Consider the following 16,977-nt stretch of genomic DNA (forward strand, 5'->3'; position numbering starts at 1 on the left):
TGATGCCTCCACAATTACATAAAATGTGTATGGATTGATCGATGGATCAATCATTTCAATTTATTTGTGTGCCACCCATCTTGTCTAGAGGCGTATCATTATCCGCCACCTCAAACAGTTGCAAAGTCCAACTACTACTATCATGGTAATTTGTAATCTGCATGAAAAACAATTTGTTGCAATATAATACAGATATAAAAAAGTAAGTTGATCTGTTTAATTTGACTCTTACAATTACATGTCTCTAATTGTCTCTGAGTTTTCTGAGCAACCTTATGGAAGGTCTATGATAAAGTAGTGTTTGTTTTAACTTCCCAGTTTAAGCTACAACTTTTATCATTTAAATATGAGCCAGCAGTGTGTAACAGCTGACAAAAAAGCCAACACAGTTCTAGGCTGCATCAACAGAGGGATAGAATCTAGGTCATGTGAAGTGCTAATACCACTTTATAATGCCTTGGTGTAAGGCCACACTTGGAATACTGCATCCAGTTTTGGTGACCGTGATGTAAAAAAGACATGGAGACTCTAGAAAGAGTGCAGAGAAGAGCAACAAAGATGATTGGGGGGCTGGAGGCTAAAATATGAAGAACGGTTGCAGGAACTGGGTATGTCTAGTTTAATGAAAAGAAGGACTAGGGGAGACATGATAGCAGTGTTCCAATATCTCAGGGGTTGCCACAAAGAAGAGGGAGTTCAAGCTATTCTCCAAAGCACCTGAGAGCAGTATAAGAAGCAATGGGTGGAAACTAATCAAGGAGTGAAGCAATCTAGAACTAAGGAAAAATTTCCTGACAGAACAATTAATCAGTGGAAGAACTTGCCTCCAGAAGTTGTATCTGCTCAAACACTAGAAGTTTGGAAGTTTCTTAAGAAGAGACTGGATAACCATTTGTCTGAAATGGTGTAAGCTTTCCTGCCTAAGAAGGGGGTTGGACTAGAAGACCTCCAAGGTCCCTTCCAACTCTGTTATTCTATCTTCTACCTTGGAATTTCTTGAATAGGTCTCCCATTCAAGTGGTAATTGGGCTTTTTGCTGCTTAATTTTCAAGTTAAGCTAATATGTGTTTTTAAACTGATGTGAAAATCCATAGTAGCGGCAGTGGAAGATATTCTGTAGACAAGTTACTGCCATATAGAATGTTATTTGCCTTTTTTCCACAGAATCTTTCTTGGTAGAGAGGCGAAGACAGACTGGTTCAAGGAGATATGATCTTTTCAGTCCTTGAGCATTTAGAATTTGATAGACCCAAATATAGGGCTTAAAATTGTATAATACTTTTAAATAAAAATTTAATTTTCACTGTTGCTCAGTCTTCATCCAGACATCCATGCAATTCTTGCACAACGTTGGATGACTCCAATGAGTGTGAGTTCATGTTAATGGATTGGTGTCATTTCACTCCAGCCTTCATGATTTCTTCAACCGGCAGCTTTCTGTTAAAATTTATGAAGATCAAGATAAAGTATCGGTGCCTTCAGTGGTACAGAATATCCCCAATGCTTATTTCTGAGGTGAATTCTGTAGGGAAGAAGAAATCACTGTGTCTTTGAACTACTTCCATTCCATCAAAATACCAAGGATTATATCATAGGAACAAAAGTCATTGAGAGGTCAAGAAGAATTGGCATGCCTACAATTGCTTACCAGAAACACAGAGGACACTTAATAGGCTATTGAATTAAAAAAAACTTGGATAGTTTGCAACTTCCATTTGTTTATAGGAGCCTGGGGAGGGCGAAAAGAGCTTCCCTGAAGCCTCCGGAGGACTAAAAAGGACCCTACGAGCAAACCAGAAGTCACTATAAAGCTATAGTCACTATAAAGCCTCTGGAGCCTGGGGACGGCAAAAAAGCATGCAAAAAATGGGGGGGGAGTGCCTCTCATGCGTGCATGCGCACTGGGGGGGTGTTGCGCATTGAATTATGGGTGCGGCACGCCCACGCATGACACCCCCCCCTGCGCTCCCCCCCCTATGGCACGCAAGCCAAAAAAGGTTCGCCATTGTTGGCCTAGAGGCTCTGCTGAATGGTACCAGGTTTAAGAGCTTTTGTGCAAACCTAGGCTGGTTTGGGGGGAGATAAATTGGAAGTATAATATTTTTTATTTAAAACCAGTTCAATTCTGGTTTAGACTTAAAAAAAACCTTTCTACAATTAAAAGTAGTTTGATTTACCTCAGGGTGCTTCTTAACTGTTTATTCGAGTTAATTTGAATTAATTTGCATGAATTTGCCCTTACGCTGGATTGGGAGCTATATGGATATCAAGGGAGATGTAGTTCCAGAAGGCAGGCACCATGACACAGATGACATGATCCCTAGGCTCAGATGACCTTGTTTAATTAGTTTATGAGTTGCAACCTTAGTATGATTTACTTTCAAACCCAATAGAAAGCTAGGCAATATTCTATATAGAGAGAACTGCAAATAGCTCAAAATGGACCTCAGGTAGTGTAATAGTATGTGGGAATGACCTTGGGACAGGGCAAAGAGATGCTGCCCAGGGAATGGTCAGATAAGAGTGAGCATACCTGATAGCTACATAGTGGGTGGATCGAGGGGCTCAGGAGGGACTCTCCATAGGTTATCAGGCTGTAAACATGGTGGCAGCAGAGAACTGTATTTTCAGACTTGGCAAGATTTGGTTAATGTAGTTTTACAATAAAGTAGAATTAGCATATCTGCTTGTGTTTCCTGTCTGGTCTACCTGGTAAGACTGGCAGGTAGAAATTGGGTGCTGGAAGGAGACATTGAGTCTACCAATCTTTCTTTACAGCAGCTATCTGCAAGTCCAATACTTCTGTTTAATTGTTGCTATATGGATCTTGCATTGGTGATTGATACATATTTAAGTTAAAATGTTTACAAACAGTACTCGATCTTGTTGAGGTTTTGTCTGAACTTGTTTCTCCTGATCCAGTTGCTTTCAGCCTCTAGATTCAAGAGGCTATTTATAATTATTTTCTTCAGAAATCAAAGAGAATTGACTAATAGGATTCTTTCAAAGACATTAGACTTATATGGAGGAAAGCGACTAGCCTGAACTTTGATTTGCTGTATGTAATATCAAACGAGAGCTGTTGTAATAGACTATTGATAGAAAACAATTTTTCAAGATTTGTGTAAGCTTCACTTTTGTGTTCAATTACTTGTTAAGAGACTGCATATGTATATATATGTATATATGTATATATGTTCTTGTCTCTGCAAATGGTAAATGAATAAAGGATATCTTAAAATTAAATTCAGGCAGGAGAGAGATGCTTATTGTGGTGATTTATAATTCCAGGAAATGTACTAGATGATTACACTTTTGCATGATTTATGGATGCTTTGAACTTGCTGTAATTTCCTAGATTAAAACTACAACCCAAAGCCTTTATATTACTTAAGATTTTTTATAGGCCAACTCTTATCACTTTCTGGAAAAAAATGACATTGTGAATGCTACTGATAACCTTAAAATTTGACTGCAGAAAAGGCCTCCACAAGGAATTGTATTTAGAAACTTTAATTAGTATAGGAAGTATTGGTTATTATCTTTAAAGTTCTTGTGATTTGGATCATCCTGCTCACTGAAGTAATCTGATAAAATTGACTTCCTGTTACAATGAGCTTATTGGGTCTTCTCTATAATTAACTCAGGACTGTCAAATGCACCCCTTCTGGGCTTTTTGAAAAGGTTCTAAAATGCACATTTCAAAACAAGGTTTTTGTTGCTGATTTTAATATTTCAGGTGTTAATATTTTAAAGTCATAAACTATTGATAGATTTATGGGTTGCAAGGACATGATGATGAATAGATACAGAAATGTGCATTGGGTACAAATATTTGTTTGTGAATCTTGATTAAGTAGTCTAAAAACTCATTTTCAATCAGTTGATACATGATTTTTTTTTAGCCACTTGAATATTGTGTTTATTTTTGTAGGATTAGCTCGGAACGTAGAAAAGAGAAGTCTAGAGATGCAGCCAGGTGTCGGAGGAGTAAAGAATCAGAAGTGTTCTATGAACTTGCTCACCAGTTGCCTCTTCCCCATCACGTGAGCGCACATCTTGATAAAGCCTCTGTTATGAGACTTACAATCAGCTACCTCCGTATGAGAAAGTTGCTTGACGCAGGTAAGCATTATTCTTGCAGATGCTTGCAGATGTGAAAATTTCTCAGTGGCTGGTGAATGAATACTTTGCTGTCTGTGGCACCATGATCCGAAACTCCCAACAGTTTCTTTTTATCTCCCAATCTCAAGAAGTCATTTCTTAGAATGGAAAAGTCAAGGGCCTATTTTTTAAATTTCACAAGCTCTTTCTCTATTATTTCCATTATTGCTACTGCTTCAAGGGAAAGGACATGCTGGTAAGTCTAGAATGTGTAGTAAAAATCATATCTCTTAGAACCTCTTTTAATCTTCTGTACATAACCTTATTTATGCATTAAAATTTTGCTTCATATACATTGCTTATTAGCATTTAATACTTGATTGAAGACTTAATTGGAACTATTGACCATGACAGGTATGGATCTAGAATTGATAAATAGTGATGCTTCCTTCAGACTTTGAAGCTCAATATGTGGATGAAGATTGAAACTGAGAACTTTGGTACAGGGACAAACTACTGTGTAGTATTCTGTCCACCTTTCCAGCAGTTTACTCAGGAAAAACCTGGGTTATAACAAAGATTGAATTTTGCTACCTAAAAGTAGAAGGTTTTCTGTTAGGCTGTAAGTCTAACAGGCTACATTACTTAAATGGATCCAAAGTTAGAGATATGTTAGTGCTTTTTTCTTGAAAGTCATGATTCTACTTTAGACAGCAAAGCCCAAGAGGCTAGCAACAGTTAATTTTGTGCTGTCCAGAAAAAAGCAGTACAACTTTTTCTAAATTTCCTGAGCCAAACATATATATGGTTTGAAGGGACATGATGTTTAAAATTTGCTGGACTAAATTTGGTAAAATGAGAGGGTCTTTGAAAGTTCCACAATCCATATACAGTTTTTAAAAAAAAAACAATCCCTGGAGGAAAAGCAGGAGATGCAAGTATAATATTATAAATCCTCTTACAATTGGTGACTTAGCCTCTTCTGTTTCTTCTTCTGAAAAATACTACTCATACCCAAATAAGACAAACTTTTAAAAAATTGGTGTCAAGGACAACGTGCTCACTACTAGACATGTAATATTAAAAGGACAGTAAAATAGATTGCTTTGAATATAATTAAATGTGTTTATGTCTTTCTGAAACTCAGTTTTCCAAGTTATTGGAACTCTATTCAATTCCATTTAGATGCTGCCCAATCCCAAAGGATTCTGGGCAGTTCATAGACAATAACATACAAACCAATACAAATAAGAAGTAGTCCCAGCAAAATATGCAGACCAAAAGCAAAAATGACAAATAAACAAACCAGAGGTGGGTTCCAGCAGGCACTACTGCCGGTTTGCTCGTGTGCACGTCCTGCACACTCACATGTGCAGTGCAATAAAAATTGTTTTGCGCATGCGCAGAAGTGAAAAACAAGATGGCTCCGCTTATGGCACTGCCTGGAGAACCAGTTCGGTGGTGTGGCAGGCCTGGGTCGCTGCATGTTACAGCGACCCAGGCCACCAAAACATTACTGGTTCGAGAGAACTGGTCCGAACCTGTAGGAACCCACCACTGAAACAAACCTATCATTTTCCTGTGCACCGCTTGGAGAGTCCAAGCAATGGTTAATTCACTCTGGTTGCCCTGGATACTGAGGAACTTTTTTTCTCCCTTTAACCACACCTCCTCGTGTGATCACAGCCAGAATAATTTTCCTCACTGCCCAGATCGGATGTATTTTTGAGTTCAGGCTATTAATCCTTGGCTTGGACTCTCCTAATAATTTGGAAAACCTTTTCCTCTTCAAAACCAACTTTTCTCCCTGTCTTTTATTCTTCTTCAATCAACACAGCTATCTAGGAGGCCAGGAGGTAAGCGTGTGTGGGGGAGGTTGTTTCTCCACAGCCTCGCACTTTTGCAGGCTTGGAAACTTGCCGCTTGCTCCCAGAGCGCGGCAACAGCGGCGAAGGGGTTTTTTTCTTTGTTTTTTGGTCGGTTCCCTCCCCGGTTGTTATTTTCCGGCCTAGTTTTTTCGTTTTTTTGACTTCCCTGCGTTTTTTTACACCCCTCAGCCCCCGCGGAGCTACGAGCGGCCCGGATTGATCCTGGCTGCCGCTCTCCTCTCCGCCCAGCTCCTCGCTGTTGCGGCGGCCATTTTTAGGCGCGAAAAGTTCGCGCCTTTAATTTTAGGCCTCTGCCGCTCAGCCACGCTCCTGCAGGAGGCCGCTTGGTGGCTACAGGGCCTCGCCGGGCCCGCCCAACGGACCCTCGGCCACCACCCACTGGACATCAGCGGCGCTGGTAATTTGGCCACCACGTGTCCTTTGCACCGGCACAGGGAAGGATTTCTTTATCCCTAAGATCTGGCCAGGCCTTCGCCTTTTTTTAAGCTCTAGTCTCCTGGCCTACTGACTTCCCTGCCTCTCCTGCTAGGGTTACTGCAGCCTGGGCTGCAGGCCCACCTCATAGCTCAGCCTCCTGGGTGTCCTCCTCCCATTTGGCTACTGGTGTTAGGCTGGAATGAATTTATTAATTTTCCTATACCTGTATTGTTAATCATAATTGTCTTTTTTCCTTAGGCCTTCAGTGTAGCCAGTCGAATTCCGCTGCAGCCCACCCGTTTGCCTGTGTTTTCTGCATCATCCTTGTGCGGTCATTGGCATGGAGCTCCCTCCATCAGGTTCCGTTGAGGCTAGATCCGGCCCCTCTCAGGCCCCTAGCAAGGATCCCCCTTCCAGTAGGGGTGGGAGTGTGGGCAAGGGCATCTCAGGGGACACCCATAGGCACCCTGTCAAGGCCCCGACTGCAGCCGAAACCAAGGACGCTGAGAGACGCCAGCGGGCCCTTGATAAACAATTTGAGAAGGCCCGGCGCCAGGCTGGGACAGGGTCCCCCCCAGAAGTGGCCCCCGTTCCCCCATCCAGAAGTGATATCTTGGCATTGCTGAATGAGGAGGTAGAGTCTCAGGATCTGTCCCCGGACAGATCACTGGCGGAGCCAACTTCTCCTGCCCCGTCCTGGTCATATGAGCAGGACCCAGTCCCAGAGGGTCACACCAGGGCTCCCCCGGCTGGGGGTTCTCCCTACCATCTCCAAGACCCCAGGGACCCGGGATCAGATTCTGATCAGGAGCCCGAGCTGTCACCGCGCGTGCAGGCTTTGGTCGATCGTGCTATCGCCAGAGGCATTGCTGAGGGCCTCCAAAAGCGCTCCCCTCCCCCTTCGGGGCCAGGGGCCTCTTCCAGGGGCCCGGCGGCCCCCCCTCCAGCCAAGCGTGCCCGCCATCCGTCCCTTGAGTCATCCGTGGTCAGCGAAACCTCCGCCATCGAGGACGCTGACCAGGACGGCCTGGAGCTATCTGAAGACGAGGGCCTCCCCCCGGAAGCCCCTGCCTTTTCCGGACTTTTCAAACCCACTCTTTTTAAGTCCATTCTCCGTAAGGCCAAACTAGCTACCAGGGTAGGGATTAAACCTAAGCCGGCCCAACCTTCGGCCGATGCTGTTCCCGAGAATCCCAATGCGGCCATGTTCGACGTCCCGGCCCCCCAACAGGAACTGGTCCCGGTTCCGGGCTTGTTCCTGGACGTGATCCAACGCCAGTGGGCCCAACCAGCCACCTTGTCTTCCTCCAGCGGGGCAGACAAGAAACTTTACTCTATGGACCCCACCTTGGAAGACCTTTTGGTTCTCCCGGCCGTGGAACCACCTATCACTGCCCTAACCTCCAACTCTTCCCTCCCAGCAGAACTGCTGGATGGACTCAAGGCGGAGGATAAGAAGGCGGAGAGGGTGTGCCATAAGGCCCACCTGGCGGCTGCCTGGGCCATCAAAGCCTCCTCTTCCGCCTCCTTTTTTAACAGGGCCTCCGTTATATGGCTAAGGGAACTGTTGACCAAACTCCCGGCAGGAGACTTGCGCCTCCACCAGGATATTTCAAAAATTATTGCGGCCTCCCAATATGCGGCCGACGCATCCCTTAACGCCTCTAAATTTGCTTCTAGAGCCTTGGCGGCCAACGTCACCTCACGCCGCCTGATCTGGCTCCGCCACTGGCAGGCGGACCAGAAGCACAAGTGGAAGCTGGCCTCAGCCCCCTTTAAGGGCGCCAAATTATTTGGGGAGGCGCTTGAGCCTCTCCTCATTGAATCCAAAGATAAAAGGAAGATCTTGCCTTCCACCACGAAAAAGCAGGACCGCAAGTCCGCTCCATACCCCAGGAGGCAGCCCTTTCGTGCCCCTGAACCCTCCACCTCTACTTCCTTCTCCCCGCCCTACCGACCGGCCGGTCAGTCAGGGGACAGGTTCCAGGACAGGTCCTCCTTTAAGGACAGAGGTAGACAACAATTCGGTTTTCGTAAATCCAACCGCGGAGGTGCCTCTAACAGGCCCTTCCGCAAATCTAAGTGACTGCCCGGGCCCGTCACCCATAGGGGGGCGCCTCCAGCTATTCGCCCACCATTGGGTCCAGACCACGGAGGACGCCTGGGTCCTCCAGATCGTGAGGGAGGGCCTATCCCTAGAATTCCTATCCCCCCCCCCCCCCCGGAACTTCATCCGGTGTCCCACTCCTTCCTGCCCTCTGAAGAGGGAGCTTATGAACCAGGAGATTCGCCATCTCCTGGAGATAGACGCGATAGAGCAGGTCCCCCCCGACCAGGAAAGGAGGGGGTTCTACTCCATCCTCTTCCTGGTACCAAAGAACTCGGGGGGCTGGAGGGCCATCTTGGACCTAAAGAACCTCAACAGGCACATTGCCTACCGGAGGTTCAAGATGCAGTCCCTCCAGTCCATCCTGTCGGGGATCCGTCAGGGAGACCTCCTTACCTCTATCGACCTCAAGGAGGCTTACCTACACATCCCCATCCGTCCCCAGCACAGGAGGTTCCTGCGCTTTTTTTATGCCGGCAGGCATTTTCAATACCGGGCCCTTCCCTTCGGCCTGTCGTCGGCCCCCAGGACCTTCACCAAGGTCCTGGCAGTTGTAGCAGCCCAGCTGAGGCGCAGACCCATAAGGCTCCAGTGCTACCTGGACGACATCCTGATCCAGTCGTCGTCCAGGCAGCAGGCCTTGCGGGACCTCCGCATCACAATGAGAACCCTGAGGAGCCACGGTTTTTCCCTAAATCTGAAGAAAAGCCATCTGGTTCCCACCACCAGACTTATCCACCTGGGGGCGGTCATAGACACTTCCCTATGCAGGGTCTTCCTATCCCAGGACAGGCTAGACAGCTTAGTGGCCATGACCCACAAGGTGATGCTCGCGAGACAGGTACCGATCGTCCTCCTGTCACAGCTGTTGGGAAAAATGATCTCTGCCATCTCGATCGTCCCATGGGCTCGCCTTCACTCCAGAGCTCTCCAATGGCTCCTCCTTCCTCACCAGAGGGCCTCAAGGAGCAACTCGAATCGACTGGTGAGCGTTCCCCCAGCAGTGAAGAGATCGCTCCGATGGTGGACGTCCCCTGCACTCCTCAAGGGCCACCTGTTCAAGGAGCCCAACCGGTTAGTGGTCACCACAGACGCAAGCCTCGCCGGCTGGGGGGCACACATGGGTCATCTAGTGGTGCAAGGCAAATGGTCACCCGCAGAGAGCTCCTGCAGCATCAATCTTCTGGAGCTGCGTGCGGCCCGCCTGGCACTCCGGCATTTTCGCCAAGACATTCTCCATCAACATGTCCTATTGATGACGGACAATGTGGCCACCAAGGCCCACATAAACCGCCAGGGGGGCACCAGATCCAAGACGTTGATGAAGGAAGCGGAATCCCTGGGGCGCTGGGCGGAGAGGCATTTGGCATCTCTTCGCTCCGACCACATTTTGGGAGTCGACAACACCCAGGCGGACTGGCTGAGCAGGACCACCATAGACCCGGCAGAGTGGAAACTGGATCCGGCTCTGTTTCACCAGCTGTCCCGCAGGTTCGGCGCTCCCGTGGTCGACCTATTCGCATCCAGGAAAAATGCTCAACTTCGCCGCTATTTCTCCCGCTTCCAGTCCCCGGGGGCGGAAGGAACGGATGCCCTTCGCTCTCCTTGGCCCCGGGGCCTACTTTATGCCTTTCCTCCGCTGCCCCTGATTCCACAAGTCATCCACAGGATCATTGCGGAGGAGGCGGAGGTACTCCTCGTGGCCCCGCACTGGCCCCGTCGTTCGTGGTTCGCCGACCTGGTCAGCCTCTCCCTGTCACCTCCGTGGAAGATTCCTCCAGACCAAGTCTCCCTCAGCCAGGGGGCCGTAACTCATCCAGAGCCCCAATGGCTACAATTGGCCGTCTGGCACTTGAGGGGGACCAGCTGAGGCGCGAGGGCTTCTCAGGGGAGGTAATACACACCATTCAAGCAGCTAGGCGGCCATCGACCACTCGAATCTACGATGCCTCGTGGGCCTCCTTCGCCAAATGGTGCGACGCCTTACGTTTGGACCCGGTGACGGCTCCGGTCTCCCGCGTCCTGGACTTCCTACAAGGGGGCCTTGCCAAGGGCCTCGCTCCAAATACCCTTCGACGACAGGTGGCGGCCCTCTCCACCGTTTGGGCCGGTGACCCGGTCTTGCCCCTTAGCAAGGTGCCCAGGGTCCGTTCCTTCCTCAAGGGAGCTTGTAACTTACGACCTCCCACGGTCCACCGCTACCCCACCTGGCAGCTGTCCGTGGTTCTGCAGGCGCTCACCGCTCCACCCTTCGAGCCTCTCAGCACTACGTCGCTGCGTCTTCTTACACTAAAAACGGCGTTCCTCATCGCCGTGACGTCAGCTCGTCGTATTTCAGAACTGGCAGCCCTGTCAGTTCGCCAGGACCTATGTACCGTCCACCCAGATAGGGTGGTGTTGAGACTGGACCCTACCTTTATTCCAAAGGTTAATACTTGGTTTCATAGAACGCAAGAAATTGTGATTCCTGATTTCTGTCCGAGACCGTCACATCCCAGGGAACGACAGTGGCACATGCTGGACGTGAGAAGGGCGCTGAAAACATACATCGCCCGCACCTCCGAATTCCGGAAGTCGGAGTCCTTATTCGTGTCATTTCATCCAGGTTCCCTGGGCAAGAAAATCTCCTCTTCCACTGTTGGCAGGTGGCTGCGCGCCTGCATCGCCCTGGCCTACGAAAGTCAGTCCAGATCGGTGCCCCGAGGCATCACTGCGCATTCCACTCGCAGCGCGGCTACCACGGCGGCCTGGGCCACCCAGGCATCAATACTAGACATTTGTAAGGCGGCTACGTGGTCCTCCCCGTCGCCCTTCATCCGTCATTACAAACTGGACGTTTACGCCTCGGCTGAGGCGTCCTTTGGCAGGAGGGTACTTCAAGGGGTCGTGTCTTCGACCGAATCCCGGGACTCTGACTCTGCCCACCCAATCGGACAATAACTTGGGTATGTCCCATTGCTTGGACTCTCCAAGCGGTGCACAGGAAAATGACCATTGGCTTACCTGAAGGGTCCTTTTCTGTGCACCGCGGGAGAGTCCAACCCACCCTGGTCTTCGGCCCGGGGATTCTTTCCTCTTTTCTTCAACTGGAAACTCCTTGGACGCCTTCGCTCCATCCTCTCGACAGATTGACTTTTCGGAAATTATTCTGGCTGTGATCACACGAGGAGGTGTGGTTAAAGGGAGAAAAAAAGTTCCTCAGTATCCAGGGCAACCAGAGTGAATTAACCATTGCTTGGACTCTCCCGCGGTGCACAGAAAAGGACCCTTCAGGTAAGCCAATGGTCAATCTCACCCTAAGACCTGGAAGAAAGCCAGGCCTTCAAGGCTTCATGCATCTATAATACGTTTCCTTTTTCAGAGAGAACATATGCTTAAACAGTCACTGAGCAGCTATATATGCACCGTTACAGAGTAAAGGTATTTATTCCAGACAGAACTTGATTAGCAGCCCTGAAAGTTTTTGTTGTATCAGTTCTGCCCATTGATTATTCAGGGTAGAGCATTACAAAACTGCCTTAAAAAGATTCCCAGGGCGACATCCATATGGCCTCAGCTAACTTGCACGCTTGATCCACAAAGCATGGTTTAAGGTTTCATCTGGTTTTGGTTTTATGGTAGTTGATACATTGTTTTTTATAGTGATGGTTACAGGCATTCAATATGTACTGATTCTTCTAGATGACTTAGAGGCAGAAGCTGAAATGGAGACCCAGTTGAATTGTTTTTACTTAAAAGCTCTGGATGGGTTTGTTATGGTCCTCTCTGAAGATGGTGACATGATCTATACTTCTGAAAATGTGAACAAGTGTATGGGACTCACTCAGGTATGGCATGAACCGATCTTTTTATTGTATAGAGTATTATTTATTTTTATTCATTTGTTGACTAGATCTGTAACCTTTCCCCTAGGAGTTCAAGACTGTGTGCATAAACTCCCTGCCATCAATTTTTCCAACTATAACAACCTTACGGAAAAATGACTAGCCTAACATTGCCTAGTTAGCTTCTGTGGCTGATAGTGGATTTGATAGCGGGTCACCATGGTCATAGTTCACTAGGCCACTAAACTACAATGACACAGATGTTAAAAATTATTGTTGTTACACTTATTGTAGTCAACTGGCATTTTCTGTGACTATTACAAAAGATTATAACTCTCAAATTAAAAAAATAAGTCAATAAAATGATTCATTGTAATGCTATAAATATATAAAATGCAGATAACAAAATACTAAGGAATATAAATATTTACTACTAAGGAATATAAGTTTTACTACTAAAACTAATTAAATGGATTTTAAATTAATTTATAAATAAGAAATAAAAATGCTCACTATATAAATACCAAGCTACAAATGCAAATTTGCATCCCCCCCTCCCCTCCTCAATTATCGTATTTTTTCGGTGTATAAGATGCACTCCCCCCCCCAAAAAAAAGTGGGTGCAAATGTCTGTGTGTCTTATAGAGTGAATGTTACTGAAGACCCACCCATCCACCAGCCCCCACCCTTTGGCTTCTGCCTCCCAGCAATTTCCCTCCTTACAGCAAACAGTCTGGTCAGCTTCAAAACAGCCTGATTTAGCACGAGCAGCAGAGGTGGTATTCAACAGGTTCTGACCAGTTCTGGAGAACTGATAGCAGAAATTTTGAGTAGTTCAGAGAATCGGTAAATATCTCCTCCGACTGGCCCTGCCCCCATCTATTCTCTGCCTCCCAAGTCCCAACTAATTGGGAGGGAATGGGAATTTTGCAGTATCCTTCCCCTGGAATGGGGTGGGAATGGAGATTTTATGGTATCCTTCCCCTGCTACACCAACCAAGCCACACCCACCAAGCCATGCCCACAGAACTGGTAGTAACATTTTTTGAATCCCACCACTGATGAGCAGCTAATTGGCGGTTGGATCTGTCTCCTGGAATACCAGCTGTTCCAGGCTTTGGGGATCGCTGCCACTGCCTATCGCCACCTCAGCACACCCCATTTTTGGCCTCTGCATGGCCAATTTTCAGCCCGTTCTAGGCGGTGGTGTTCCCTGCCCTCTGGAACGGACCAAAAATAAGTGGGGGGAGTTGGAAAATGAGCATATAGAGGCCAAAAATGGGGCGCATAGGGGTGGCGATAGGTGGTGGCAGCAATCCCCGCAGCCAAGAACAGCTGATAGTCAGTATTCTGGGAGCCAGATCCAACCGCCAATCAGCTGCTCGTGCTAAATCAGGCTGTGCTGAAGCTGACCAGGCTGTTTGCTGCAAGGAGACAAATTGCTCCGAGGCAGAGGCAGATTTTTTTTCTTGTTTTCCTCCCCAAAAGTTAGGTGTGTCTTATAGTCTGGAACATTTTATAGTCCCCAAAATACGGTAAATAGTTTTATGGCTACAAGCATATCCTTGCCTCCTTTGGTATGCAAGAAGTCTAGTAGGTTAATAACCTTACTAGATATAGATTTAATTTGTTTGTCCAGATTCATGAAGGTTGGAGCACTATGCCATAATATTTGAAGGCTGAAACCTGGTTTATATGATTGTTTGTCTTTGATTAGTGTTTATGGTGTTTCAATCCTTTCAAGCATCCAATCCCTTTGGATTTAGAATAAATTATTGTGGGCGTTTCTTATGTAGTATGCTAGGACTGTAGATTTCTTCTGCAATCAATTGAATTAGAGACAGTCTGGCTGCACCATTGGCATAGTGAATTTCTAGTGACTATGAACAGGGTAGTGAACTAGGATTATAACCAGTGTTTTTTCCTGCTATAAATATACAGTGCTAAATAGAGGTTTTTTTCCCTCCCTTTGACAGTTTGAGTTGACAGGACACAGTGTGTTTGATTTCACTCATCCATGTGATCATGAAGAGCTGAGAGAAATGCTCATCCATCGAAATGGTAAGAAAGAAAAGATAGTGGAAAATACATGTAGGTTGAAGTTGAATTGTTGGGTTATTGGTGTTCTCTTTTCTTGTTTTCTTACAGACATTTCATTATCAGATTGGGTAACATCAGTGCATCAGGGAATGAAATTTGTTGGCTGTTTATATATGGTTGACCTACCTGGGTATTTATTGTTATTTTTTGATGTCGTTTATCTGATGTTAGGCATTTTTTTGTTGTTGAAAATCAACGTTTGTGGGAGAAAAAAAGTTCACAAACGTCACTTCCTTAGGCTTGATGATTATTTTTATTCTTGAAATGAAACATCTGAAAGAAAAAAAGCAAGCTCAGAGAACACCAAGAACTCAATGAGAGCGAAACATTCACAGTTTTGCTATGAGACAGATGGCTTCTCCTTAAATATGTGCTTCATTAATGTTGCTAAGCAATCCCATAATTTATGTTAATTATAGCGAGTCCCCGCCAAATACAATCAAATACAAATTTTAAATTTGTAAAAATTGTAACTGCTATTTGTAAGCTGAATTTGAATTGATACTTAAAAATTTAAAAAGTTGAGATTTAAAAATTAAAATATAAAACTTTGTGTTTTCTTGTTGATATCTGAAACTTGTCTTGAATAGTTTGGATTAAGTAGAAATGTTCACCCAGTTCATATACAGATAGTCCTCGACTTAACGACAATTCATTCAGTAACATTCGAAGCAGTGGTGGGTTTCAAAAATTTTTTAGAACCTCTTCTATAGGTGTAGACTGCTTTGTGGGAGTAGCTTGCTGGCCATGTGACTGGGTGGGAGTGGCTTGCTGACCATGTGACTGGGTGGGCATGACCAACTTTTAAAATGTGGTGAAACTCACTTAACAACACTCTTGCTTAGCAACCAAATGTTGGCTCAGAAACTGGCATTTGAAGCACGCAAGTCTTAAAGCTGTCAAGTTACAAGACCCTTTCACCCCTAACCCTTTAGAAAAAAACCCCAGGGGTGTTCAAACTTGACAGCTTTAAGACTTGTGGACTTCAACTCCCAAAATTCCTCCTCTAGTCATGTTGCTCAGGTACTCTGGCATTGAAGTGTGCAAGTCTTAAAGCTGTCAAGTTACAAGACCCTTGCACTCCTAACCCTTTAGAAAAAAAAACCCAGGGGTGTTCAGACTTGACAACGTTAAGACTTGTGGACTTCAACTCCCAGAATTCCTCCTCTCGCTCTTCATCTTGATGATGTGTGGACGGGCGGGTGGGAGGGAGCTGGAACCGGTTCTAAACGGCACTGTAGATTTGTGGAACCTCTTCTATAGAAGAGGTTAGAACTGGCAGGAACCCACTCCTGATTCGAAGTTACAACAGCACTGAAAAAAGTGACTTATGACGTTTTATCACACATACAACTGTTGCAGCAATCCCATAGTCATGTGATCAAAATTCAGACGCTTGGCAACTGACTCATTTATGACGGTGCCAGTGTCTTGGGTCATGTGATCACTTTTTGCACCTTTCTGACAAGCATAGTCAACAGGGAAGCCAGATTCATTTAACAACCATGTTACTAACTTAACAATTGCAGTGATTCACTTAATAAAGCTTAATAAATGTCTCACTTATGCAACAAACATTTTGGGATCAAGTGTGGTCGTAAGTTGAGAACTACCTGTATATGCTCCTCTCTAAAGATTTTCTTGATGTGATATACTGTAGAGTGGGCTTTTACAGTATAACAAATCCTGTGTCCCATCCCAATTTTTTATGTATGCAACACATACAACAATGTACTTGATCTACAGTTGTCTTAATAACGAAGCATTTAAAAACAGTAAGTTATGACATAGTACAGATATGCAGTTGGAAGCAGTAGTTTCATGTGTTAAATTTCCTCCCAACACTCTAATCTCATCTCACACCTATTCACTAAACCAACAGCAGTAGGGACAAAGTTCATGGGAAAAGCAAGAAAGTAATTAGTAAATCTGTGCAAATACAGGTACTCTTCCATTTAAGAACACAATTGGGCCTGGGATCTTGATCGCCAAATGAAGTAGTCATTAAGCAAATCACTATGGAACTGTTTCACTCAACAACTGCAATCCTGGCTCTCCCAGTTGCAGTTGTTAACTAGAGCGCTGGGAGAGGTCCTCAACTGCCTGGGCATGGTGGGATTGCGGGGACCTCATATCCGGTGAATGTGTTGGTGAGCACCATTGTTGTGGAAGGTTCACAGTGAGTGCTGGGGTTCTGGCATTTTCCCCCTCAAAAGGGGTGGAATTATTGGCATTCATTGTGCTTTAGTTAGATTTGCAGTCCGTTTCTCCCATGCATCAGAGGATTTCTCCTCTCTGCAAGAAGGGAAGGGGAGGGGAAATCCTTTGGCATGCTGGTAGAATGGACTTAAAATCCAATGCTCCTTCTGCTTGCAACCTTCGCTGCCAGCTTCTCCATTGATTTTCTGGGGAAGCCAGCAGAGAAGATTGCAGTTGTTACTCAATGATTTCAGGGTACTTCCCAATTGGTTATAAATGTAAACAGATTGCCAAGCACCCCAAATGGAATCATGCAACATTTTATGACAGCTGGAAG

The 16,977-nt window shown here is 45.8% G+C and overlaps 1 protein-coding gene across 1 annotated transcript in view; it reads left to right on the forward strand.

Moving 5' to 3' along the window:
• HIF1A (hypoxia inducible factor 1 subunit alpha) overlaps positions 1-16,977 on the forward strand; it is a 50,961-nt gene that overhangs the window by 13,905 nt on the left and 20,079 nt on the right. Inside the window, exons 2-4 of the mRNA XM_081936207.1 lie at positions 3,935-4,125; positions 12,199-12,344; positions 14,318-14,402. Coding sequence (XP_081792333.1) covers positions 3,935-4,125; positions 12,199-12,344; positions 14,318-14,402 — 422 coding nt within the window. The remainder of the gene's footprint in view (positions 1-3,934; positions 4,126-12,198; positions 12,345-14,317; positions 14,403-16,977) is intronic.

The sequence above is a fragment of the Natrix helvetica genome (genome assembly GCF_964273705.1).
Source record: "Natrix helvetica genome assembly, chromosome: 1".
In the NCBI taxonomy this organism is placed as follows: domain Eukaryota; kingdom Metazoa; phylum Chordata; class Lepidosauria; order Squamata; family Natricidae; genus Natrix; species Natrix helvetica.